The 25,000-nt window shown below is 50.5% G+C and overlaps 1 protein-coding gene across 2 annotated transcripts in view; it reads left to right on the top strand.

Annotated features, from left to right (window-relative positions):
- mcu (mitochondrial calcium uniporter) overlaps window positions 1–25,000 on the top strand; it is a 103,709-nt gene that overhangs the window by 60,818 nt on the left and 17,891 nt on the right. For both annotated transcript variants that reach the window (XM_056291774.1, XM_056291773.1), the window contains exon 3: window positions 24,693–24,756. In XM_056291774.1, coding sequence (XP_056147749.1) covers window positions 24,693–24,756 — 64 coding nt within the window. The remainder of the gene's footprint in view (window positions 1–24,692; window positions 24,757–25,000) is intronic.

The raw sequence follows: 25,000 nt of genomic DNA, 5'->3' as shown, positions 1-25,000 counted from the left end.
TCAGCGGTCCATTTTCAGCTCTATCTTTAGCCCCCCCCCCCCCAATCTTTTCGCTTCAGCTCTCATGTCTAGCGGGGAAGGGATATAAATGCAGGAGGGTGTAGTCTTTAGGTGGTGCGTTGTCTTTCAGCTGCTGTTGGCCCAGCAGGAGAGTGGCTTCGTTGGCCAGCGTGTCCTCGTCTAATGACCTCGTTTGAACGCCGCTCCAGACAATGGGAGGACGTATCACGGCTGCTGTCGGACATCAAGTGTTTTCTTTTGATTCGGTGGAGTTTTAACGGCGTAAATCGACGGGGCAGGGAAAAGTCCCGGCCAGCTCCGAGAAAGTATGAACCGCCCCAAGCCAACGCGGTGAATTCAAGTCAACTAAGGTGGTTGGGAATTAAATGTGAGCCATAGTTTTTGCCTCAAATCTGGGGGGGTGGGGGGGGGGGTGCATGAGATGAATTACCTCATCACACAGTGGTGTGGAGTATTACTAGCCGGTGAGGATGCCACCTCTGTTGACATTGTGATGTATTTTTCATTATGTTTGTGTGTGTGTTTGTGTATTGTGAGGACTTGAACCTGTATGCACACCGGTGGCATTTGCAGATGTTGAGTTTTTGTAGATTTATTTCTTTCCCTGCAGCGTTTCTGTCGTTATTGCGTGGGTGAAGTCGATGGAAAAGTTAGTCGTGAAAGGGGCGTCCGCGTGGCGTGGCGTGGCGGGGCGGTCTACTCCGTTGCCTACCAACACGGGGATCGCCGGTTCGGATCCCCGTGTTGCCTCCGGCTTGGTCGGGCGTCCCTACAGACACCATTGGTCATGTCTGTGGGTGGGTGTGTGTCCTGGTCGCCGCACTAGCGCCTCCTCTGGTTGGTCGGGGGCACCTGTTCGGGGGGAGGGGTTGGGGGGGAATAGCATGATCTTCCCACGCGCTACATCTCCCTGGTGAAACTCCTCACTGTCAGGTGAAAAGAAGCGGCTGGCGACTCCACATGTATGGGAGGAGGCATGCGGTAGTCTGCAGCCCTCCCCGGATCAGCAGAGGGGGCGGAGCAGAGACCGGGACGGCTCGGAAAATAGGCTGACTGGCCAGGTACAGTTGGGGAGAAAACGGGGAAAATCCAAAAGAAAGAAAAAAGGAGAATATAAGGAGAAAGCACCTCCTCACTACTCGGCAGTCTTTAATCTGCTGCAGAAGTCTCACTGGTCGCACCTTCATAAAGTGTTGTTTGTCATCATTAACAGAACCCTTAAATCAGCGGCGGTCACAAGTCTGCAGATATTCTCGGCTTGCTTTTCGGCCGGGCTCTTTTTACAACCTTCATAGCATTTCAGACGTACCCAGTGACAAAGCTATTTCACCACTTTGCTGTCGGGGTGCCCCAGTGTTTGCCTGCTAGAGGTGGTAAAAATAAAAAAAGCAGCGATGACATTGAACCCCCGCTCCGGTTTATGGCTCCTCTTGGCCTTGGGAGATGAAGGATTGTATACAAGCGTTTTATTAACAACTTTCCCGAAAAACATTTTGCCACGGGCGACGTTAATTATCGCGGAGGCGGGCAGAGCCGCATAGCACCGAGAATCTCACACCGGGGGGGGGGGGGGGGGGACGCGATGAGGATAAACTGGCTGTCTTCGTCTCTGCATATTTCCATACGTCCGATCTAGACAAGGTGAGGAAGAGTGAGATGGGTCGGGGAGGATGGGGAAATCAAATCAAATTCAAACTGGAATGAACTGCGACGGCACGGCGTCGAAGTTAGGGTCAAGTTATTGCGAATGACGGTGGGGCACCGGGAGAGCCGGGGATGTATGGGTTTCACCGGAACCGAGGACACACATTAGACATTAGGCAGCAGAATGACTAGCAGAGACGTCAGTTTCGGGTCACGATGTCAGCTGGCTGAAATGAAAGAAACCGACAGTAGGATGTACGCAGGCCAGGTGAGTGAATGGCGGCACGGGGAGATGAAGTCCTTCTCACGAAGTCATCACCTACGACGGCCGCATGCCGATGCAGCACCAATGCCAGCCGACTCTATTAGAGCCCTCCATAGCTCGCCCGATCTTCATCTCCTTCTCTCTCTCTCTCTCTCTGGCTCCGAGACCGAGTCAGGACGGGGTGTCTGGGGTGATTCCTCAAACTCCTAGAGCAGGGACCGTGGCATCGCATGCAGGCCGTGGATAAGTGTCGCTGCCCGGGGCCCTCTGAGATCTGAGAGCCTGGCTGTCTGCTAATTTGACCGCTGTTCCCCCGGCCCTGCAGGTACGAAGCGTGATGGACAGCTCGCATACTCTGGCCCACTTTCCACACTCTGTCCACGGGGGCTGTGTGTGACGCTGAGCTGCTCCTTGAATTGCCCCATGGCAGACCGGCAAAATGTTTCATGCTCACCGTGAAAGGCCCCGAGCCCTTACAAAGAAGTCCGGGCAAGAACAACCCCAGAAGAGAAATTCCTCGAATCTCTCCCTTTAAAGAAATAAATTTGGGAAAAACTAAATCTTTCCTACATATGTGAGGGTCGCCGCTTCAGTGGCTTGTTTTGTGAGCTAGGCTGAAGGTCTGTTTCACACACTTTTATGAAGGTTTGTTTACTACGAAAGGCTTACTGAATAGGGCAGTTCAGGCCATATGTACAAGGCCTTGCAAAGTGACGAGCTTATTAGGAGGAGAGCTGTGTGTGTGTGTGTGTGTGTGTGGCAAAGCTTCCTGTGAGCCAGACTCCTCTTCGAGACAGTCCCCTCAGCTACAAGAGCCAAGCGTCTAGTCAAGTCTTGTCGTTTTCCAAATGGCATTCATTAGCCTGTACCTCTAACCCGGGCGAGACTGTATGCCATATGGTCGTGTGCACCATGCACAGTGAAACTCTGACAGCGTGGCTGACTCAGCCATGAGGTGGGCAGCGTTTATCATGCTGGGGATTCGGTTCCTGAGACTTTAAGCTGTTTCTACAAAGCGTTCGACGGCAACGTTTATTTATACGGCACATTTCATACATGCGTAACACAATGTGCTTTGCATAAAATGACAATACGATCGAAACAATCTTAAAAGTGCAAATGTAGAAAATAAATGTGTACGTCAACAGTCGTTAGTGCAGTGCAGGAATCGGAGTAGACTATACAAATATCAGCATATACAAGCCATACACACACACACACACACACACACACACCAAGAACTTAGCCATAGGCTGTTGTGAAAAGTAAACTTTTTAACCTGCTTTTAAAAGTGTCCAGTGTGTGGGTCTCTCAGGTCCTCAGACATGGCTTTCCATCTACTTGGGGTGTAAATACAAAAAGCAGTTTGCCCTGCTTTAGAGTTGGTACAAGGGAAGGTTATAAGACGGCTGCCTTTGGACCCGAGAGTTCTTGCTGGTTTGTATCTAATTAGCCTGTCTTTGATATACTACTGAGGTGCAAGGCCATTTAGAGCTTTTTATACAAGCAACGGAATTTTAAAATCGATTCTAGTTTTGACGGGGAGCCAATGCAGAGATCAAAGAACAGGTGTAATGTGCTCCTACTTTTTAACTCTGGTGAGAATACGTGCTGCTGCATTTTGAATTAACTGTAGTTGCCGCACAACTGATTTTGGGAGGCTGGTGAATAGAACATTGTAGTAGTCTAGTCTACTTGTTATAAAAGCATGGATTAATTTCTCACAGTCTAATATTGATCGAAAGCCCCTTAGTTTTGAAATGTTTGTAAGACGGTAGAAGGCTGATCTTGTGAGATGATTGATATGGCTCTTAAAATCTAGACTGGCATCTATAATTACACCCAGATTTCTAGCTTCGCTAGTGTACTCCAGAGACAGAGAACCGAGATGAGCTGCAACTCTCTGTCTCTGAGTCTTTGCACCAAAAATTGGTATTTCTGTTTTGTCTTGGTTCAGTTGTAAAAAGTTTTCTGACATCCATAGATTAACATCATCAATGCACTGAGTTAGTGAATGTATGGGATCTAAATCATCAACAGATATGTACAGTTGTGAGTCATCTGCATAATTATAGTAATTAATTTTGTGTTTCTGTATAACATGCGAGTGGGAGCATATAGAGATTAAATAGTAATTGTCCAAGAATCGAACCTTGGGGTACCCCACACATAATAGCCACTGCCCGAGGCCAAGTCTCCAATGGACACAAAGAACTGCCTGTCCTGTAGGTAGGTTCTAAACCAGTTCAGAACCGAGCCAGATAGGCTGACCCATTTCTAATCTTTAGTAAAATATCATGGTCAACAGTGTCGAAGGCAACACGAGATCCGGGAGCACAAGAACAGATTAGAATCTGTGTTCATACGCAGCTCGTCACAACTTTGATTAAGTGCTGTTTCTTTGCTATGGTGAGATCGAAAACCTGATTGATAAATGGCTAGAAGGTCGTTTGATGTGGATAGAGGCCAGAGACCTAGAGCGACAGACTGACAGTAGTTGAAAAGCTGAGTGCTCTAGGCTCTAGCTTCGGCACCCTGTGCTTTTGCATTGAATGGTTCGATGGACTCTCAACCATTCACAGTTCACGTTTTACCCCAGGCATTAGAGACAGTGTGTGGGCAGCTGTGCATGCGCTTATATGCTTGGACGGTTAGGGGGAAGAGGTCCCCATCTGGGAATGTCTTGGACGTTCCTCAAAAGGAGTTTTCCCCTGCAAAGCTCCATAAATAGATTCAGGCGCTTCAGGAAAAATTCACGGCCGGTCGTATTGTTTGCTGCCCTGTGTGTTACCCCACGTCCTCTCAAAGAGAAGAGAGATGGGGCACATTGAATCCTAGTGCTGTGATGGGGCTCAATCAGGAGAACATTGTTAAAACTCACCCAATTAGTTGCTTCGAACATATTACCCCTTTTGTGACAACTGTCACATTAGCAGATAGTGGGCAGCTTTTGACAGCTATATTTGATCCTCTCGCCACTTACAAAAGTGAGTGAAGTGTCTGGAATGGAAATGAGTGCAAATTTGCATTGATGTCCTATGCTTCAATCAGGGCGCACAATTTCTGATTCAACATTTTTCCCCCCCCTCCAAAATCAGCTTTGCAATTTAGATTTTTACGCATTATGACCGCCAGAATCTTCTACTTGGATGTCTATTTTTCTTTATAAAACTGAGTGTCGATACCAGAATGTCAGATCGTGACTGTGGGGAGAACCGTTTGAGCTTAATTGGGTTGGAGTCTGTTCACTTATTTCTGTTCAAGCGACGCCCAAATCACTATTGGCACCCGTTGATGTGATGGGCATTCAGCATGAAAAAGCACTTCTGCTGTGTAGGGTGTGTATTTTTGTGGGAACATGGTGAGAGTTTTTGTGCGTATAGTATATCCCTAAGGCTTGTTAAGTTGTGTGATGTTGCCAGAGCTTATCTCTTAGAGCACAGTTTCAATGCAAACGTTTCCTAACCGATACCTTTCAATTCCACACACTTCTGAAATTGTCTGATGGTAGTGATAGCTGCATTGCTTACAGCCAGGGTAATAAATCAGCAAGGTGTCACCGTAGCTGAGTTCTGTTCCCACAACACCTCAATACTGCAATTAGGGGGGGGGAGAAAACATAATGGCATCCTCCTCTCAGAATCACCCTGGCTTCAGGAAATTTAAAGATGAGTTGACATTTTCACTAACCTTTACTGATTTGGATCTGACATTTATTTTCTTGGGACAAGCATTCTTCAGTGCTTGGTGTCGCTCCAAAAAACAAGAATATTAAGTGTATATGACTTTGAGACCACTTTTATCCACACTTAGTATTTTCAACTTCACCATAAGTCAAACAATGCAATGATAAATGTACTTCGAGGAATTGATTCTCTGAACTAAGCAGTTTCAACAAGGTACATTCAAGTGTGTATGCACTGACTAAACGACATAAACCTCACTCGGACTGGGACCCGAGTCAGAACATCCCAGATGTGGAAAGTTCGAAATGTCAGTCGAATTTGATGTGCTGATTCTTTTTTTTACTACTTTATTAATCCCTGTGGGGAAATTCTAGCCCATCCTAGTTGTGTAGGATAGTATATTGTATTGTATATTGTATAGGAGCAGTGGGCAGCCGCCGTGCGGCGCCCGGGGACCACCTCCAGTTCGTCTCGCCCTGCCTCGGTCAGGGACACAGACAGCAGTACTAACCCTCACATGCATGTCTTTTGGATGGTGGGGGGAAACCGGAGCACCCGGAGAAAACCCATCGCAGACACGGGGAGAACATGCAAACTCCACACATAGGACGACCTGGGATGACCCCAAGGTTGGGCAACCCCGGGGTTCGAACCCAGGACCTTCTTATTGTGAGGCAACGGTGCTAACCACTGGGCGGCCCATCATGCCGCCCATTTAAGAGATGCAAACGATTTCTGAAGAGTGCAAGTCACAACCTGCCCTCTAGAGGGGGTTTGGCACGCGTAGCAAGTGTGTGGTTGGGGGGGGGGTTATGAAAGTAAGGCAACAGAAGAGGAAGGAGCAGAGAGGCGAAGTGGGGCAGCTAATTCCCTCCCAGCACAGTAGCTAGGACATCAGTTGATGACGGTGTAGTACTAATGAGGGTTCTATTAGTGGACTGTTTGATTTCATTAAAGTCATCGTGAACTCTGAACAACAACAGGAATCTTTCTAAACATCGTCGTGGCCCTCTCTGTTGGACCAGTTTCCCCCACTGGTGATTTATTTAACCAGCCTCCAACGCTCCTTAGCACCCTTACAAGAGAACAAGAGGTAAAATGGTATGAAAAGCCATTTTTGAGGGGGGATTTATAGCGCAAAGAAACAGCCGGAGAGAGGGAAGTGTGGCGAATTGGTATTGAACTCTCAAATGTGAGCGGCATTTGTGTCGCTTCCCCGAATATATCAAGCCCAGTCCTCCGCCGGTACTCCAAGAGACCCAGGCTGGGGAAAGCCGAGTAATAAACATTTTAAGGCAGTGTTGCTAGTTCAAGTATGATGAAATACAAACATTACAGGCATTAAAAATTCACATTTGCTATGGAGTGTGTCGCTGTAGTTGCCAGTTGTTACTGCACAAAAAACTAGCTTTCGTGTGTGCTTTGGGTGGCATTTTTAAGTTGTGTTATTTGTACACCAATCGCTGAGACTGTGAACCGGCGTCCTCCTAGTAATAATAATAATGATAATGATAATAATAATGATAACAACACTAATACTTTTAAGAATACATTTTATTTATAGAGCACTTTTCAAAATACTCAAGACACTTCACGCATGATGAAATGAGCATAGAAGCAACACATTAATCACACATTAATCACATTATCACACATTAATCGCATGTTAATCACACATTAATCAAATTAATCACACAATCACACGTTAATCACACATGAAAAGCGATTGTGGAGAGCTGAGTTGTGACTGGTGAGGCGAGTGTGGGCAGATGGGTGCCGTCTCTGCTGTGGTTGGTTGAGGAGAGACTTCCGGAGGGAGGCGGTAGCTATGGAGAAGGCTCTGGCGCCCCAGCCGTTTTGTTTTCCAAGATGCAAACATCATTGATCACAGGCCCCCCCCCCAAAAAAGAAAGCTGGTTGTGGCACAAAAGGGGAATGAGGAGAAATTGGCTGCTAGATGAGATTTTTTTGGGGGGGGGGGATTTTTCTCCCCAATTGTATCTGGCCAAATACCCCACTCTTCCCAAGCCGTCCCGGTCACTGCTCCACCGCCTCTGCCGATCAGGGGAGGGCTGCGGACCACCACATGCCTCCCCCCGATGCATGTGGAGAGGACGTGGAAGCGGGGCAGGCTAAGCTAACTGCTAGCCCACGCAGACCGCCAGTCATCCTGGCTGGTTTCCCAGCTGCTCCCCACATCCGGCTTCCCACCTGCAGACTCGGCCAACTGTGTCTGTAGGGACGCCTGACCAAGCTGGAGGTAGCAAGGAGATTCGAACCGGCGATCCCCATGTTGGTAGGCAACACAATAGCCAGATGGGATTTTTAAAAAAAGAAAAGAGGAATTTGTGGGGGGAAAGGCGCTCCGACAGTTGTACAAATACGCTTGTTAGTCGACTCGGAGCGAGTTTCCTCTCCATGCTCATGACCAGCGCATCCTGAAGCTGTCGGAAGACACTTGGGTGGGGTGGGGGTGGGGGTGTGGGTGGGGGTTGTGCTCAAGACACCGGTATTGCTGGTGGTAGCGGCAGAGGCGCTTACTCGGCAGAATTTATCGGTTTGCGGTGTGGAGGTGCCGGAGGGCCTTCGTCTTCCCGAGGCTCGGTGGCGACGTGGGATCCCTGTCGAGAATCGGGGTGTGTGGAGGCAGGTGGGGGGTGGATCAGCATTCCTGGAGTGCAGCTGTTTCTGGATTATCATTCGGCGAAAGCAACCTGCGGCCTATGAATGTCAATGAGATCTTAGTTTTTCCTTCTTTGCGTCGTTTTTTTTTTTATTTGCGAGGGACCTAAAAGTAATGACTCCGGTGAAATGGAAAAGATGGAGCCCGGCGGCGAAAAAGAGAGGAAGCGACAGAGCCGGCGGATGATACGGAGACGCTCTCTCTCATTTAGCTTGCATGGTAAAAGGTGCCGAGTGTTGAGTGACCCGCACGGAAATGAGCGCTGACACCAGCGGCTAGTGCCATCTGGCCTGTGAGCAACTACAGAGGGTCACAGTGTGCCAACACACTGACCAAGCACAAACACAACCGGGGGTGTCAGAGGTAGTCGGGGTACAGGGGTCCCAGCGCATTCGAAGCGGGCCAGCTTCCCGAGCCCGCGCCCTCACAAATGGATTTCTCCGCACCCGAGCCCGGATCCTGTGGCTTAACAAGGTCATGAGCCGGCATTCATTAATCAAAGTACATCCTCGGCCCGAGCGGTAATTTATTGAAATGGAGGTAGGAATTATTTATCTCTCGCCCAACCTCGCATAGTTTTTCCATTTTCAAAGCGGTCTAAACAGAGAGCGGTTTCATCAGCGCTGCATTGCAGGGGAAAGCTGAGCTTGGTGCTGTGGTTTCAGGTGGGCGCCGTGCTCTCGTGCAGCCCCCTCGCCGCGTTGGAGCGGAGACGGTTTAATAAAATGGCGTTAAAAGAGCGTGGCTGCAGATTGCATATCTGGTAATGGGTTTCACCAGGCAAGGACAATGACATCATTACATAAGCTTGTTGCTGCTGGGGTGGGGTGGGGTGGGGTGGGGGAAATGGCAAAGCGATTACTATCACACCGCTCCGGTCCACGTTTTCTCCAGCGACTGGTGAGCGCTCACCTTTATCTAGGTGTGTGTGTGTGTGTGTGTCTTGTTGCGGGCGTGGATATGTGTGTGCATGCACGGGCTTGATCCGAGTGCGTCCAAACGAGTGCACGTGTGCTTTTTTTTCACCCTTTTACGCCTCTGTGGGGGAGGAGGCGTGGGCCGCCAGAAGCTGAGTGGACAGAACCTGGCCCGGGAGGGGGGGGGGGGGGGGAGATGACACACTGTGCAGTAATGGGAAGGGAAACGAGTCGTCAGCTGTCCTGCACCGCCACATGTGAAGGGAACGTCCAATATGGTGGACACACGTAGTGCAGACATGAGCAGCCTTTTCTTTGGGCCCTTTTTCATTGTCTCTGCTAGCATTGTGTCTGCTAGCATTGTGTCTGCTAGCATTGTCTCTGCTAGCGTTGTGTCTGCTAGCATCGTCTCTGCTAGCGTTGTGTCTGCTAGCATTGTGTCTGCTAGCATTGTCTCTGCTAGCGTTGTGTCTGCTAGCGTTGTGTCTGCTAGCATTGTCTCTGCTAGCGTTGTGTCTGCTAGCATTGTCTCTGCTAGCGTTGTCTCTGCTAGCATTGTGTCTGCTAGCATTGTCTCTGCTAGCGTTGTGTCTGCTAGCATCGTCTCTGCTAGCGTTGTGTCTGCTAGCATTGTCTCTGCTAGCATTGTCTCTGCTAGCGTTGTGTCTGCTGGCGTTGTGTCTGCTAGCATTGTCTCTGCTAGCGTTGTCTCTGCTAGCATTGTGTCTGCTAGCATTGTGTCTGCTAGCGTTGTCTCTGCTAGCGTTGTCTCTGCTAGCATTGTCTCTGCTAGCATTGTGTCTGCTAGCATTGTGTCTGCTAGCATTGTCTCTGCTAGCGTTGTCTCTGCTAGCGTTGTGTCTGCTAGCATTGTCTCTACTAGCATTGTCTCTGCTAGCATTGTGTCTGCTCAGTTTAGGGGAACTTGGATTTAGTGTGACCAGGGATGAAGAGAGGGTGAGCTTACCAGCGTGGTCCACAGCAGAGCCCGCTCTTGTCTGTCCCATTCTCGAGACAAGGGTTTGTATTGATCTGGTCAAATATATATTGTTGGACGTCGGGTGGCGTAGCAGTCTATTCAGTTGCCTACCAACATGGGGATCGCTGGTTCGAATCCCCGTGCTGTCTCCGGCTTGGCCGGGCGTCCCTACAGACACAATTGGCCGTGTCTGCGGGTGGGAAGCCGGATGTGGGTATGTGTCCCGGTCGCTGCACTAGCGCCTCCTCTGGTCGGTCGAGGCACCTGTTCAGGGGGGGAGGGTGAACTGTGGCGACTCCACGTGGTAGTCTGCAGCCCTCCCCTGACCGGCCGAGGGGGTGGAGCAGCGACCGGGACGGCTCGGAAGAGTGGGGTAATTGGCCGGGTACAATTGGGGAGAAAAAGGGGGGGGAAATTTTTCAAATAGAATATGTACTGTTGCTGTGGTTACGGTGACCTCCTCGTCACGGTGTCTTAACTGTATGCTCGCCTCCAGTCCTGGCCTGTCATGTTAGCAAGATGGCGCTCCCCACCTGCCCTTGACCCAAGACATTATCATAAAGATGGGGGTTGCAGGGATCCCTGGTCCCCTATGTGTAAATCTGTCTTTACATCATGATTTTTACCAATGCAGAAAGTGGAAATAGGAGATTTCAGCGCGCTAATAAGAGCTTAAACTGGGCAGGGAAGGGTTGGTTAGTTGGTGCAGAGATGTCAAGACTGTGTTGGTCCTTTTGTGCAGATTCCTACCTGTGCATTTGTGCTTTGCTTGTGTCTAAATGAGAGTAACACCAGAGACTGCATACTGCCCATGTGTGTCGATGAATCTGTGTATGTATGTGTATGTATGTGAGTGAGTGATTGTGTACTTTATCAGGTCTATATGCTGAGCTGAGGATATCATGTTACCTGCTGGATGGATGCACTCATTCTGCAGATGAAAGGCCGGGGTGTCCACGCCCCCAGAAGGCAATTATATCATTCTCGCTATGAGGGGCCGTACAAGCCACAATTATATCATTCTCTGTATTCCTCACGCACAAACGCACAACGCTTTTTTGCCATACTCTGTACCCTTCCTGTCCTGGTGCTCTTGTTATGGATGTAAGAGGACGGGCTGTGCTGAAGAGCCTGTAAACTGCTGTGTCATTTTGTGTGTTTCATCGTGTGCGTCAACAGTGCCAGAGTTTAATTTTTAAATGAAGCTCCAAAGTTGTGCGTGGGTGTGTGTGTGTGTGGGTGTGTGTGTGTGTACACACGCACCTGTGTGCTTGTTCCACCGTCCAGAGCCAGGCATAATTGGCACTGAAACAAGATTTTTAGGCCAACGAGGCTATAAATATTAGCTACAATTCATAAATCCATTTGGCACAGAGCGGATTACCAAACACTAACGAATAAAGTCAGTTAATCTGCGTTTGGTGAGTTATGGACTGGCGTGGAATGGCAGAGTGCGTCTGAAACATGCAGATTTCTTCTTGCTTCTTTGTGGCCATTTAACAAAAAATGGCTGTGCTTGCATCCGCCCTCACAGGAGCCATCTGAGGGCAGGGAATTTGGAAATGTGAGCGTGCACGGTTGGAGGAGTTGTTCCATAAATCATGCAAATTCATCTGGACAACAAACGATGCTAATTTATGAATCCGCACCAAGTTTTGTCTCAGGAAGGGGACGGCGAGCAGGGAGACGCGGTTTCCTGCAGGGCACCGCTGCAGACAGGCGGCTACGTATCGATGCTTTTTGCACACAGAGCAGAGTGCCAGTCCCCCCCCCCCCCCACCACCACCACCCCATTTTTCTCCCCAATTGTACTTTTTGGCCAATTACCCCGCTCTTCCGAACCATCCCGGTCTCTGCTCGACCCCCTTTGCTGATCAAGGGAGGGCTGCCTCCTCCCATACATGTGGAGTCGCCGGCCCCTTCTTTTCACCTGACCGTGAGGAGTTTTGCCAGGGGGACACAGCACATGGGAGGACCACGCTGTCCCCCCCCCCCCCCCCGAAATGGGTGCCCCGACCGCCCAGAGGAGGCGCTAGTGCAGCGACCAGGACACATACCCGCATCCGGCTTCCCGCCCGCAGACACGGCCAAATGTCTCTGTAGGGACGCCCGACCAAGCCGGAGGCAACGCGGGGATTCGACCCGGCGATCCCCGCGTCGGTAGGCAACGGAACAGACCGCCACGCTACCTGGACGCCCCCGGAGAGGCAGTTCTTGAAGCCACACCTCTGTGTCTTGTAGCCACCGGCCGCTTGTGCTAGGGTCATCAATTCTTATCGCAGATCAGGTTTATGATTAAACCAAGATGGCATTCAACCCTCTGTCCCGAGTACTCACACTGTGTGTGTGTGTGTGTTGATCTGCATTTCTTAAGGAACATTGCGGGCGTGGATATGTGTGTGCATGCACGGGCTTGATCCGAGTGTGTTCAAATGAGTGCACTTGTGCTCCCCCCCCCCGCCTCCTCCTCCTTTATGCCTCTGTGGGGGAGGCGTGGGGCCACCAGAAGCTGAGTGGCCAGAATCTGGCCCCCGGAGAGGAGAAGGGGCAACGGCAAACTGTGCAGTAATGAGACGGAAGACAGGCAAAGTCAACCGTCCTCCGCCGCCACATGTGGAGGGAACGTCAGAATCCGGCGGACACACGCGGTGCAGACGTGAGCGGCCTTTCTTAGGCCCCTTTTCATTGTGCCGTCTTACCGTCGGTGTGAGAACTTGGATTTAGTTTGACCAGGGATGACGAGGGGATGAGCTTACCGGCATGAGCCGCAGTCCCCTTTCTCAAGACGAGGGTTTGTATTGATCTGGTCAAATATGCGTCGTTGCTGTGGTTACGGTGACCTCCTCGTCACGGCGTCTTAACTGTATGCTCGCCTCCGGTCCCGGCCTGTCGCGTTAGCAAGATGGAGCACCCCACCTGCCCTTGACCCAAGACATTATCATAAAGATGGGGGGCCCACGGGGCAATTGATCCCTGGTCCCCTACGTGTAAATCTGTCTTTACGTCATTTTTACCGATGCAGGAAGGGGAAATACGAGACCTCAGCGCGCTTCATGACAGAGGCTAATAAGAGCTTCAACTGGGCAGGGAAAGGGTTGTTAATGGGTGCAGAGATGTCAAGACTGTGTTAGTCCATTTGTGCAGATTCATTGGTGATTTAATTGTGTCTAAATCTGTGTATGTGAGTGAGTGATTGTGTACTTTATCAGGTCTATATATCCTGAGCTGAGGATATCATGTGACCTGCTGGATGGATGGACTCATTCTGCAGATGAAAGGCCGGGGTGTCCACTCCTCCAGAAGGCGATTATATCATTCTCTCTACGAGGGGCCGTACAAGCCATAATTCGTGCTGGCCCTCCCACATACGTTGTCCTTTCACATATGTATATTTCCATTCTTCTTTTTCTTTCTTTCTACCCAATTGTACTTGGCCAATTACCCTATTTTGCGAGCTGTCCCGGTCTCTGCTCCACCCCCTCTGCTGATCCGGGGAGGGCTGCAGACTACCACATGTCCCGAACCGTCCCGGTCTCTGCTCCACCCCTCTGCTGATCCGGGGGGGGAGGCTGCAGACTACCACATGTCCCGAACCGTCCTGGTCTCTGCTCCACCCCCTCTGCTGATCCGGGGGGGGAGGCTGCAGACTACCACATGTCCCAAACCGTCCCGGTCGCTGCTCCGCCCCCTCTGCTGATCCGGGGAGGGCTGCACACTACCACATGTCCCGAACCGTCCCGGTCTCTGCTCCACCCCCTCTGCTGATCCGGGGAGGGCTGCACACTACCACATGTCCCGAACCGTCCCAGTCGCTGCTCCACCCCCTCTGCTGCACACTACCACATGCCTCCTCCGGTACATGTGGAGTCGCCAGCCGCTTCTCTTCACCTGACACTGAGGAGTTTCACCGGGGGGATGTGGCACATGGGAGGGCCACGCTATTCCCCCAGTTCCCCCTCCACCCCGGACAGGCACCCCGACCGACCAGAGGAAGGCGCTAGTGCAGCGACCAGGACACATACCCACATCTGGCTTCCCACCCACAGACACGGCCAATTGTGTCTGTTGGGAGGATTCGAAGCACCGATTCCCGTGTTGGTAGGCAACGGACTAGACCGCCACGCCACCTGGACGCCCCACGTACATATAGTTTCCTTCTTACACCCACACATTTTTGCTCTCATATTTATATATTTTCACTCACACATTTATACATTTTCACTGTCATATATATGTGTGTGTATATATATATATATATATATATAAGAAAATGTATGTACATCTGAAAAAAACATGTATGTAATAAGAGAAGAACGTATGCATGTGTGAGACAGTATAGTGGATAAGGAAGGAGTGTATTGAAATGAAAGGCGGGTCACATATCGCGCTGTGATTGGCTGAGCGGAGCAGGGGCGGGTCTTCGCGCAATGCCGGTGGGGAAAAAATAACGCCTCTAGGTCGCGGTCATCGTGGCGGGGGGGAGATGAGGCGCGAGTACTGCAGCAAGCGCCACTGGAGTGGTAAGAAATAGTTTATCGTCTCCCGAAACCGTCGCATCCTTGTCCTCGTCCCTTGAGCGGCAGAGGACAAGCTCGTCTGACCCGAAGTCACTCACATCACGGCGGGAAGACAGAGGAGAGAACTTCTCAGACCTCGCGGCTTCCACGTGGCTTGTCCGCGGTGCCGGAGTTTAATTTATAAACGAAGATCCGAAGACAGTGTGTGTGTGTGTGTGTGTGTGTGTGTGTGTGTGTGTGTGTGTGTGTGTGTGTACACGCACTTGTGTGCTTGTTCCACTGTCCAGAGCCGGGCATAATTGGTCCTGACACAAGATTTTTAGGCCAACAAAGCCATAACTGTTATTAAATATTAGCTATAATTCATAAATCCGTTTGGCACCAAGAGGAATTAACAAACAGGAACGAGTAAAGTCAGATAATCTGTGTTTTGGGATTTATGGGCTCAGGTATTCCAGGGTAAGCCGGAAATATGCAGATTTCTCCGTAGCCCATCTCGTTTCTTTGTGGCCATTTAACAAATGACTGTGCTTGCATCCACCCTCACAGCAGCCGTCTGTGGGTGGAGAATTTGGAAATTCGAGCATGCATAGTCCCCCCCCCACCCCCTTTTCTCCCCAATTGTACCCGAGCCGTCCCGGTCGCTGCTCCGCCCCCTCTGCCGATCCGGGGAGGGCTGCAGACTACCACGTCTCCTCCCATACATGTGGAGTCACCGGCCGCTTCTTTCCACCTGACAGGGAGGAGTTATGCCAGGGGGAGGCGTGGCGCGTGGGAGGACCACGCTATTCCCCCTCCCCCCTGAACAGGCGCCCTGACTGACCAGAGGAGGCGCTGGTGCGGCGACCAGGACACGTACCCACATCCGGCTTCCCACCCGCAGACACGGCCATTTGTGTCTGTAGGGACGCCCGACCAAGCCGGAGGCAGCACGGGGATTCGAACCAGCGATCCCCGTGTTGCTAGGCAACGGAACAGACCGCTACGCCACCCGGACGAAGGAATTGTTTGATGAGTCATAAAAACGTATCCGCATGAGCCTAGTTTCTGAATCCACGCAACATTTTGTCTCAGGGGTTTGTAACAAGAGACGAAGAGGGTGATGAGGAAGACGAGGGATCCTGCAGGGCGCCGCCGCCGCAGACCGGCCGCCACGTAGGGGAAGCTTTCTGCACACCAAGCAGAGTGCCGGTCCCCGCTCCCTGGTGTAAATGGATGTTACGGAGCGGCGGTTCTTGAACACACACACACCTCTCTCTGCCTCGTAGCCGCCGGCCACTTGTGCCGGGGTCATCAATTCTTATCGCACATCGGCGTGGTGTCGCACAATGTGTGTGATCAGTGTGTAGGGGGAGCGGAAAGGGGCACAAATACCACCGGCTTATGGTTCATGATTAAACCAAGATGGCATTTATCCCACTGTCCAGAGTACTCACACCGGGTGTGTGTGTGTGTGTGGGGGGGGGGGGGGGGTAGGACATTCTAATGGAGGTGGGAATCTAATTAACGTGCACACACACACACACACAGACACACACACACACACACACGGAGGTGCAATGAAACGCAGTGGAGGTTTAAGCGCAGTGCAGAGGAGGAGTCGAAGCAGATCAAACGAGCACGTGGAAGAGAGGGAGAGAGGGGGAAGGAGGCGGCGAGTGTGAATTAGAGCACGGGGCAACCCCGCTTGCTAGATGAGGGATTTCTTTACTGCAGTGATCAGCAGTTTCCCCCCCCCCCCCCCCGTCTACTGTTCCCTCCCTCCCTCCCTCCCTCCCCATCACTGGCTATCCTCACACCCCTGGTTCACTCTGGCTCACTTCGTTTCTCTCTCTCTCGCTCTCTCCTCTTTTAACTCCACCTTTTTTTTCCCCCTTCTCCATCCCTTGCTCTGCCTCCTATCCGTGCTCCCCTTGTCTCGCTCTGTCCCGAGCTTGCGTCCGTCCCCCCGCTACGGCGGAGCGCGCAGCGTGGTCACGTCTGGCAGGAAGCTGTCCCCTGCAGGAAGCTGTCCCCTGCAGGAAGCTGTCCCCTGCAGGCTGCTGTCCCCTGCAGGAAGCTGTCCCCTGCAGGAAGCTGTCCCCTGCAGGAAGCTGTCCCCTGCAGGAAGCTGTCCCCTGCAGGCTGCTGTCCCCTGCAGGAAGCTGTCCCCTGCAGGCTGCTGTCCCCTGCAGGAAGCTGTCCCCTGCAGGCTGCTGTCCCCTGCAGGAAGCTGTCCCCTGCAGGCTGCTGTCCCCTGCAGGCTGCTGTGTGTGCAAGCACACGGCTGGAGACACACGTAAGTTGAAATGTGTGCGCGCACATTTGTGACTCATGCTGACGTTGTTGCTCCAGATTTCATTAATCTCCTTCGTTCCCCCCCTCCTCCCCCCTCCTCCCCCCTCCCCGCCGTCTCCGTTTATCTTCTCACTCCTCCACCTCTTTGATCCTTCCAGCTCTTGTCCCCTCTCTCCATCTGCCTTGTCCACCTCCATCGCCATTTTACGCTGTTCTTCCCTCTTTTTTCTTTGTTTCTCAGTCTCTCCCCTCTTTCTTCTCGGTCTCTCACGTGGGTCTTGGTTCCTCTCTCCCTCTCTCCCTCTCGCTCCCTCTAGCTGGATGACATTGATTCCAAGGTTGCTGTGCTATTGACTGCTGCTACACTGCTAAATATTTCAGGCAGCATCTCGGCGGCTGTGTGCTGAGGGAGCGAGGCTTCTCCCCGCCGCTCTGCCACTGCCGGGCGGCTGCACGGACAGGCAGGAATGCACTCAACACACCCCACAAACGCCTCCATTTATTCACATACAAACATATGGTATGAATATATATGTACTGTATCCAAACGCAGCCGCACATGCAAACACAACATGCGTGCCTGTATATATTTCTGGGCGGCGCGGTGGTTTGCGTGGTTGCCTCACAGCAAGAAGGTCCTGGGTTCGAACCCCAGCATTGTGCAACCTGGGCGGTCGTTCTCTGTGTGGAGTTTGCATGTGTCCGCGTGGGTTTCCTCCCGCGGGCCAAAGACACGTCGGTCAGGTGAATCAGCCGTACTGAATTGTCCCGAGGTGTGAATGTGTTGGTCCTGTGATGGCCCGGCGGCCTGTCCAGGGTGTCTCCCCACCTGCCCCCCAGCAACTGCTGGGATAGGCCCCGGCATCCCGTGACCCCGATTGGGATAAGCGATGGATGGATGGATATATATATATACTATATATATATATATATATATATACACTATATATACACTATATATACACTATATATATAGTATATATATAGTATATATATATACATACACTATATACACACTATATATATATATATACACTATATATATATATGTATATATATACACTATATATAGATAGTATATATATATACACACTATATATATATATACACACTATATACACTATATACACTATATATATGCTATATATATGCTATATATATACTATATATAGTATATGGCCCTTTTTGGGTGTTGTGTGTCTTTCTCAAGCCCGGGTCCTCTGCCAAGAGGCCTGGGAGCTGGAGGGTTCTGCGCAGTACCTTAGCTGTTCCTAGAACTGCACTTTTTTCTGGACAGAGACATCAGATGCTGTTCCTGGAATCTGCTGGAGCCCCTCTCCCGCTTCAGGGGTCATGGCCCCTGGTGCTCCTATTACCCCTGGGACCACTGTGGATTTCACCTTCCACATCCGGTCTGGTTCTTCCTTCAGCCCTCGGTATTTCTCGAGCTTCTCGTGTTACATTTTCCCGATGTTGCCATTGCTCGGAATTGCTATATCGATCACTGCTGCTGTCTCGTTGACCACTGCGACGTATGGGTGGTTAGCTAGCACCTGCTCGTCGGTCTGGAACTTGAATATATCCTCATGGACACTCTCCCCGGCCTGCAGCTCTGTAACCCCGTCCACGGCAGGGTGTGATGCGCTGTGTGTTGTGGCACATTCCTCCTGTAAGGTCATTACAATTATTTTTGTGACATGTGCCACAGTAGACCTTCAGTCGGTTGGGACCAGATGGGATAGCCTTTGTTGCCCTCGCACATCGATGAGCCTTGGGCTCCCAACACCCTGTCACCGGTTTGTGGTTTGCCCCCCCCTCCTCAGACCACTGTCGGTAGGTGCTCCCCGCTGCTGACTGGGAGCACCACACAAGCCTTGCCGTCTCAGAGATGCTCTGAACCAGTCACATGGCCATAACAAATGGGCCCTCGTCAAAGTTGTTCAGGTCCTTACCTCCGCCCATTTCTCCTCCATCCAACATGCTGACTGGGAGAACCAACGGTCGCTTACCATCTAATCTACCCAGACTTGACATGTGCCCTTGTTTGGAGATGATCGATGTTATTCGGTTCACCCGTGAGTGGTCATAATGTTTTGGCTCATCCCTGTATATGGCAACAGAGATTTCTAATGCTTTGCTGTCACCCACTAATGCCACGAGGGGATGTGCGTTGCTGTTATGTTGGCGATATTATAGATTTCCAGTGAGTCTCTTCCTCCTGGCTTTTTTGCATCTAAAGTTAATGACTGGGCCACGCTGTGCTGGACTGCTCTCTGCAGGCTGTGCAGTTATTTCATGCCAGCCAGAATGGCCTCCTCCGTGCTATCCAGTCAGCGACCCAATCACTGTTTGGGCTCCACTTAGTACCCTGGCTTGGGGCGATCATTGTTATGTCCTCATTTGGGGTGGCACATGTGGTTTTGCATGGAGAAATCCGAGCAACGACCTTCCCTCATCCTCGAGCTGTTTCCTGTTGAACACAGGTCTCAGTCTCAGACGATTGGTGTGTAAGAGACAGTCTGTCTCATCCAGAGACACACACACCATGTGACCCTCATGGTGGGGACCATTACGGCTGAACAATGTATTGTTTCAGAATCAACATCGCAACGTACACATTGGGCCCATCGGTCATGTGAGGCTAAAACTATTATTGCTTGATAGAAAGCGAAATCTAAGTCCGCGGTGGTGTAGCGGTCTAAGCATTGGATTCGCCTTGTCACGAAAGTGGCGAGACGTCTCCTTCGAGACTGCCGGCCGGAGACACGCAGTTGGCGAACGCATGCAGTACGAGTGGGTGGGCGTTTGAATTAAAATAGGGATCGACTGGCCACTAAATTGGGAAAAATCAGAAATACATTTATTTTTTTTTAAAAAAGAAAGCGAAATCTAGCAAGGTCCACTTTTTTATGGCTATTCTTAAAGAACAATATTTTACTGTATCTGACAAATAATGTAATTTAGTCTCAATGTCCTCTTGGACAGCTGCTTTACTTCCTCCTCTAAAATCCCCCGTCGTTACTAGAGTGCCGATATATAATTTGCAAGTGGAGCTTTGAAAGTTAGCGGTACAAAAACCAAAAACAACACACTGTTGATGCACTGTTTTTCCTCAGTGTCATTCAGCCCTGTTGTCCATTCTAGTGTGGAAGCCATGTATATGTATTCATTAATATATTACATTTTTATTATTCTATTTAGCTTATGTATTATATTATTATATAATTATACATTATATTATTATATATTATTATTTATATTTATATTATATATTATTAATTATATTTTTATTATTCTATTTAGCTTATATATTATATTATTATATAATTATACATTATATTATTATATATTATTATTTATATTATATATTACATATTATTAATTATATTTTTATTATTCTATTTTAGATTTATTTTTATTATTTATTTATTAATTTATTCATAGTGTGGAAGGTCTCCGGTTATATTAGAGGGACCGCTCAGGTTGGGCGGTTTGGAGACAAAGCAAGAGAGGCAAGATTGAGATGGTTTGGACATGTGTGGAGGAGAGATGCTGGGTATATTGGGAGAAGGATGCTGAATAGGGAGTTGCCAGGGAAGAGGAGAAGAGGAAGGCCAAAGAGGAGGTTTATGGATGTGGTGAGGGAGGACATGCAGGTGGCTGGTGTGACCGAGGAAGATGCAGAGGACAGGAAGAGATGGAAACGGATGATCCGCTGTGGCTACCCGTAATGGGAGCAGCTGAACGTAGTAGTTGTAGCAGTGGTAGTAGATTGTAGTAGTAGTGGTAAATTGTAATAGTAGTGGTAGTAGTAGTAGTAGTAGTAATAGTGGAAGGTCTTTGGTACTGTATTAGTGCTGCAGTGGCATTGGTAAAAAACGTAGAGTACATAAAACATAGTTTTGTAACCTGTTGCCATGCCATCACTTATATTTGCTGATGGCCTATAAAGGAACAAAAGTTGAACTTGCCAGATATTTCCTCTTGCTTGAACAGGAATGCAGCACTACTGCAGTAAAACACTCTTAAAAGTTGGCCTCCAGCAAGTGCTGCATGTGCACACCCACCTCCGAAGGCTGGGGATGGTAGGAAGTGTTGCATTGCAGGTGCTCGGCATTTCTGGCACTGTGCGCTGCTTCTTTCATATTATCATCTCCCCCCCCCTCTTTTCTCCCCAATTTTACTTGGCCAATTACCCCACTCTCCCGAGCCGTCCCGGTCGCTGCTCCACCCCCTCTGCCAATCCGGGGAGGGCTGCAAACTACCGCATGCCTCCTCCGATACATGTGGAGTCACCAGCTGCTTCTTTTCACCATCACCCTAGTCCCTCCAGTCTCCCCCCCCCCCCGAACAGGCGCCCCGACCGACCAGAGGAGGTGCTAGTGCAGCGATATTATCATCTTCCTAAAGAGGGAGCATGAGACAGATATTGAAGGGGTAGTGTGGCGAGAGAGAGGTGGAGAAAGAGATGGAGAGCCACAGAGGGGAGCAGTCATGGTCCAACGCGGCGAACCATCTGGTTACAACTTCTGCACTAATTGATGTCACCACTCATCCCAGTTCAGATCTGCTATCCCCGCATCATCACCCGCCACTGCCAATCCCCCGACCCAGAAAAACTGTAAACTGTCCCCACACGCTAATCTCTTGAACCGTCACTCAACCACACGCTCTCCTGTTTTTAAAGCAATCTGAGTTATTTGGAGTGCTCGACTGAAAGTGCTGTCACTCCGGACGCGGCAGCTGAGGCGTCGTAATTGGCAGTGGCATTCTCTGATTGACAGCTCAGAGGGCTAATCAACACCAGTTGACTGGCAGCTGGTTTAGCCTGAGCCTGTGCCTCTGTTTGATGCTAGGATAACAAGGTTTAGTCGGACCACTGACCCACTCTCAACCGGGGTCCAAAAGCGTACTGTAGCATTTGTTTTAACTTGCACAGAGTACTTGATGGATGGAGGTTAGACCTCAAGGAGGAGTTGTCAAGATGCAAAAAAAAAACCCTATATTAAATAGACTTGAAAAATGACTGAAGTGACTTTTCTTTGCTCTGGGATTATTTACACTCTCTGGCACTCGGTAGGCTGCCTTCATATCCCAACTAACGGACACATACTGGAAGCTAAATATGAAATGATTTGGCATTTCACCGGAGAGCCAGTTTGAGTCTGCCTCACATCTTACTGATGCTCGCACTGCCCACCATATTCCCAGAGTCCCACCCTGCGTCACTGGGCCCACTTGCGAGGCGCTTGGTAGAGAGGAATGAGATTGTGTACTTGGGCACTTCCTCTGTATGTAGCCGTGACAGTTAGCTTGGATGTTTGTGTCGTGCTTTGATCAGGTCTGGCCTGGGCCCTCAGTCAGACCCAGGGGAGTTGGGCGCTAACTCACCTGAGTCTGAGCCGGCATAATTAAGGTCTTGCATGTTCCTCTGAAAGGCACGCTCGTCCAGTAAAACAATCTTTTGCTGGGTCTGGCATCCACAGTGCTTGGTATTTTGCATGCAAAACACATTCACACGCGCGTTCGTTCACCTGCTGTTCTCCGAGATGTCGTTTCACTGCAAAACAAGACGAGGGTTATCGATTTAGCAATTTTATCCGCCAGTGAGAAAACTGCTCATTTCAAGAAAGTGTTATTTGTTTCGTGATATGATACTTGCTATAAGGAATTTTCACTAAACGGGGGAAGAAATCGCACAAGAAGAAACTTGTTTGAGATAATCTTTCTAGTTTAGAATGAATGCCTTGAAACAAGTCATAATATCATGAAACGAGTGCAGCTTCTGGAAATGAGCGATAGTACCTGCGAGAGGAGAAGGAAATTTTTACCGGCAAATCTCGAAATAAGCATTATGAGACTTGAAACAAGCTCAGTCCCTTGATAAGCTCGTCATTATTGCAGTGTTGCGGCCAAATCTTCATAACAGCGAGGTCTTAATGACACTGATCCTGAAGAGAAAGCATTTTGCTTAGTGTTTTTGTGGGGGGGGGTTAGGGGGGGTCATCTCCGCCGTGGTCTGCTGTGTATCAGGTGAGTTATGTAGGGAAGAATGTATGCATGAGCATGCATATGTATTTGTGGTACTTCTCCTGGATCACCACCTTGTCGTGGTGAAGAAGCTTGTGTGTACCAGTGATCTACTAATGATCCCAAGAGCTATGCCGCCCGGAGCTTGGCTCCTGGTAGGGTCACCCAAGGCGGATAGGTCAAGGGAGGTTACGGACCAAGCACGATCCAACAAAGACCTCAACAGCAGAACTGGTGGATGATGTCTCCAGGTCACAACGGCAGCGAAGGTGGATGAAGGCCGCAACAGAGGGTGGTCCCCGATCGTCTTGGTTCTCCATGCCGTCGGACTCTGGCCACCCCCTGCCAAGGACCATGTGGTGGCTGCAGGTGCATTTGCCACACCACGTAAAAAGCTGCCACGCACAGGCGTCCTCCCATTATGCGGCTCCAGGATCGGCCTCTACACCCATGTGAGGACCCAGAGGGAGGAAGGTCATACTCGACCCCGAGTGACCGCTGATGATTTGTGGGTGGCATACTGAATCTGATGTGGGTGGAATTCTTCGCCAAGCAGGCGTATTGGGGCTGGTGTGGCCGTGGTACATTGGTCGGGGGAGAAAGGTGTGGTGCAGTCAGGCTTGTCTGGAGGCCTGGCGAGCCACAGTTTGAGAGCAGCAGAACAGCTTGAGTTTCCCCATGGGAGAAACTGCAGGCATGCACAGCACAGCTCTGCAGCGTAGCTAGAAAGCCGGCGGCTTTGCAGACTGCACAACTTCAGCCCCCATGATTTAACGTTATAACCAGTGACCTTTGTGTTAAGTAGTAGTAGTGGTGGTGGGGGGGGGGGTTGTAAAAGAATCTAAAACTTCCAGGCGTTCTCTTATTGCTCGATTTCCTCCCTCTCCTGCTCGCTCTCCCTCCTCCGTCTCTCCCTCTCCCTCTCTCTCTCTCTAATGTGCGGGCGAGGAGATCTGATGGCTCATCCTCGCCTTAGAAGGCTGTATCTCTGCTCAGCGGAAAACGTGACGCGCTCTCTGATTCAAAACATGTGCGGTGTGCACGGACATCCCCCACCAGCGTGCTTCACCCTGCTGAAAGCGTGCAGTAGCCGCAGAGAGAGGAGGGATTCCCCGAGCTCCTCTTCTTCCCCCTTCCTCTTTCTTCTCCCTCTCTCTCTCTCTCTCTCTCCTCGCTTTCTCTCTGGTCTCTCGGCGTCCGCCACCAACAGAATTTTCCCCCTCGCCCTGGACCAGAACGCACGCCGAGCACGATTTGTTGTTATTCAAAGAACGTTAAGTCGAGCAGCGTGGCCTCTAACTGTGTGTCCCACTGTGCCGTTTCTCTCTACTCGTGCACGGTTTCTGAAATGGGGCGACCGCGGCGTTGTTTTCCCGGGCGTGGCTCCTTTCCTCCCATGGGAGGTAGTTGTGAAAAACGAAAGGGGGTGGGTGAGTGGGAGGGGTGGTGGTGGTGGGGGGGGAGCCATTTTGTAACTTGATGCTTCTGCCGGTCCCGCTAGTAAAACCGTTGCTCGGCGAGCGGGGCTTGCACCAGGATCTGCAGAATCAGAGCGCTCCACTCCGTTTACGGTCTCCGTCGGCGCGGGAAGCGTAATCGGAGCAGAAATGTTTACTATACCGGTGACGTAACGAGCTTGTCCCGTTTCCTCTCTCCCCTTTTCCTGTCTGCAGGTTTGGAGGGGCGCCCCCTCATGGCAAGGCCAGAGACTGTTGTGTTCTCCTGCCGCTCCAGAAGGTGAGTCTCAACCCCGTCCCCCCCCCCCCCCCACCTCACAGCATTGCACACCCCTTGGGAGTAGCTAGACTTGAACAGAAATTGGCCTTGTTTAAACAGCCAGTGGCCCGAGTTTATTTACGGCTACACACGCCACGTCGTCTCTGAGGTGGCAGAAACAGGAAGTGTGGGTTTCTCTCGCCAGTCCCAACACCCGAGTTTCTTCTCTGTCCAGGACAAATGAGCTCCGCACTGGAGAGGAGCT

The sequence above is a fragment of the Lampris incognitus genome, chromosome 13 (genome assembly GCF_029633865.1).
Source record: "Lampris incognitus isolate fLamInc1 chromosome 13, fLamInc1.hap2, whole genome shotgun sequence".
Taxonomy (NCBI): domain Eukaryota; kingdom Metazoa; phylum Chordata; class Actinopteri; order Lampriformes; family Lampridae; genus Lampris; species Lampris incognitus.
The sequence above is the reverse complement of the archived record's forward strand: the minus strand, read 5'-3'. Positions and strand labels throughout refer to the sequence as shown.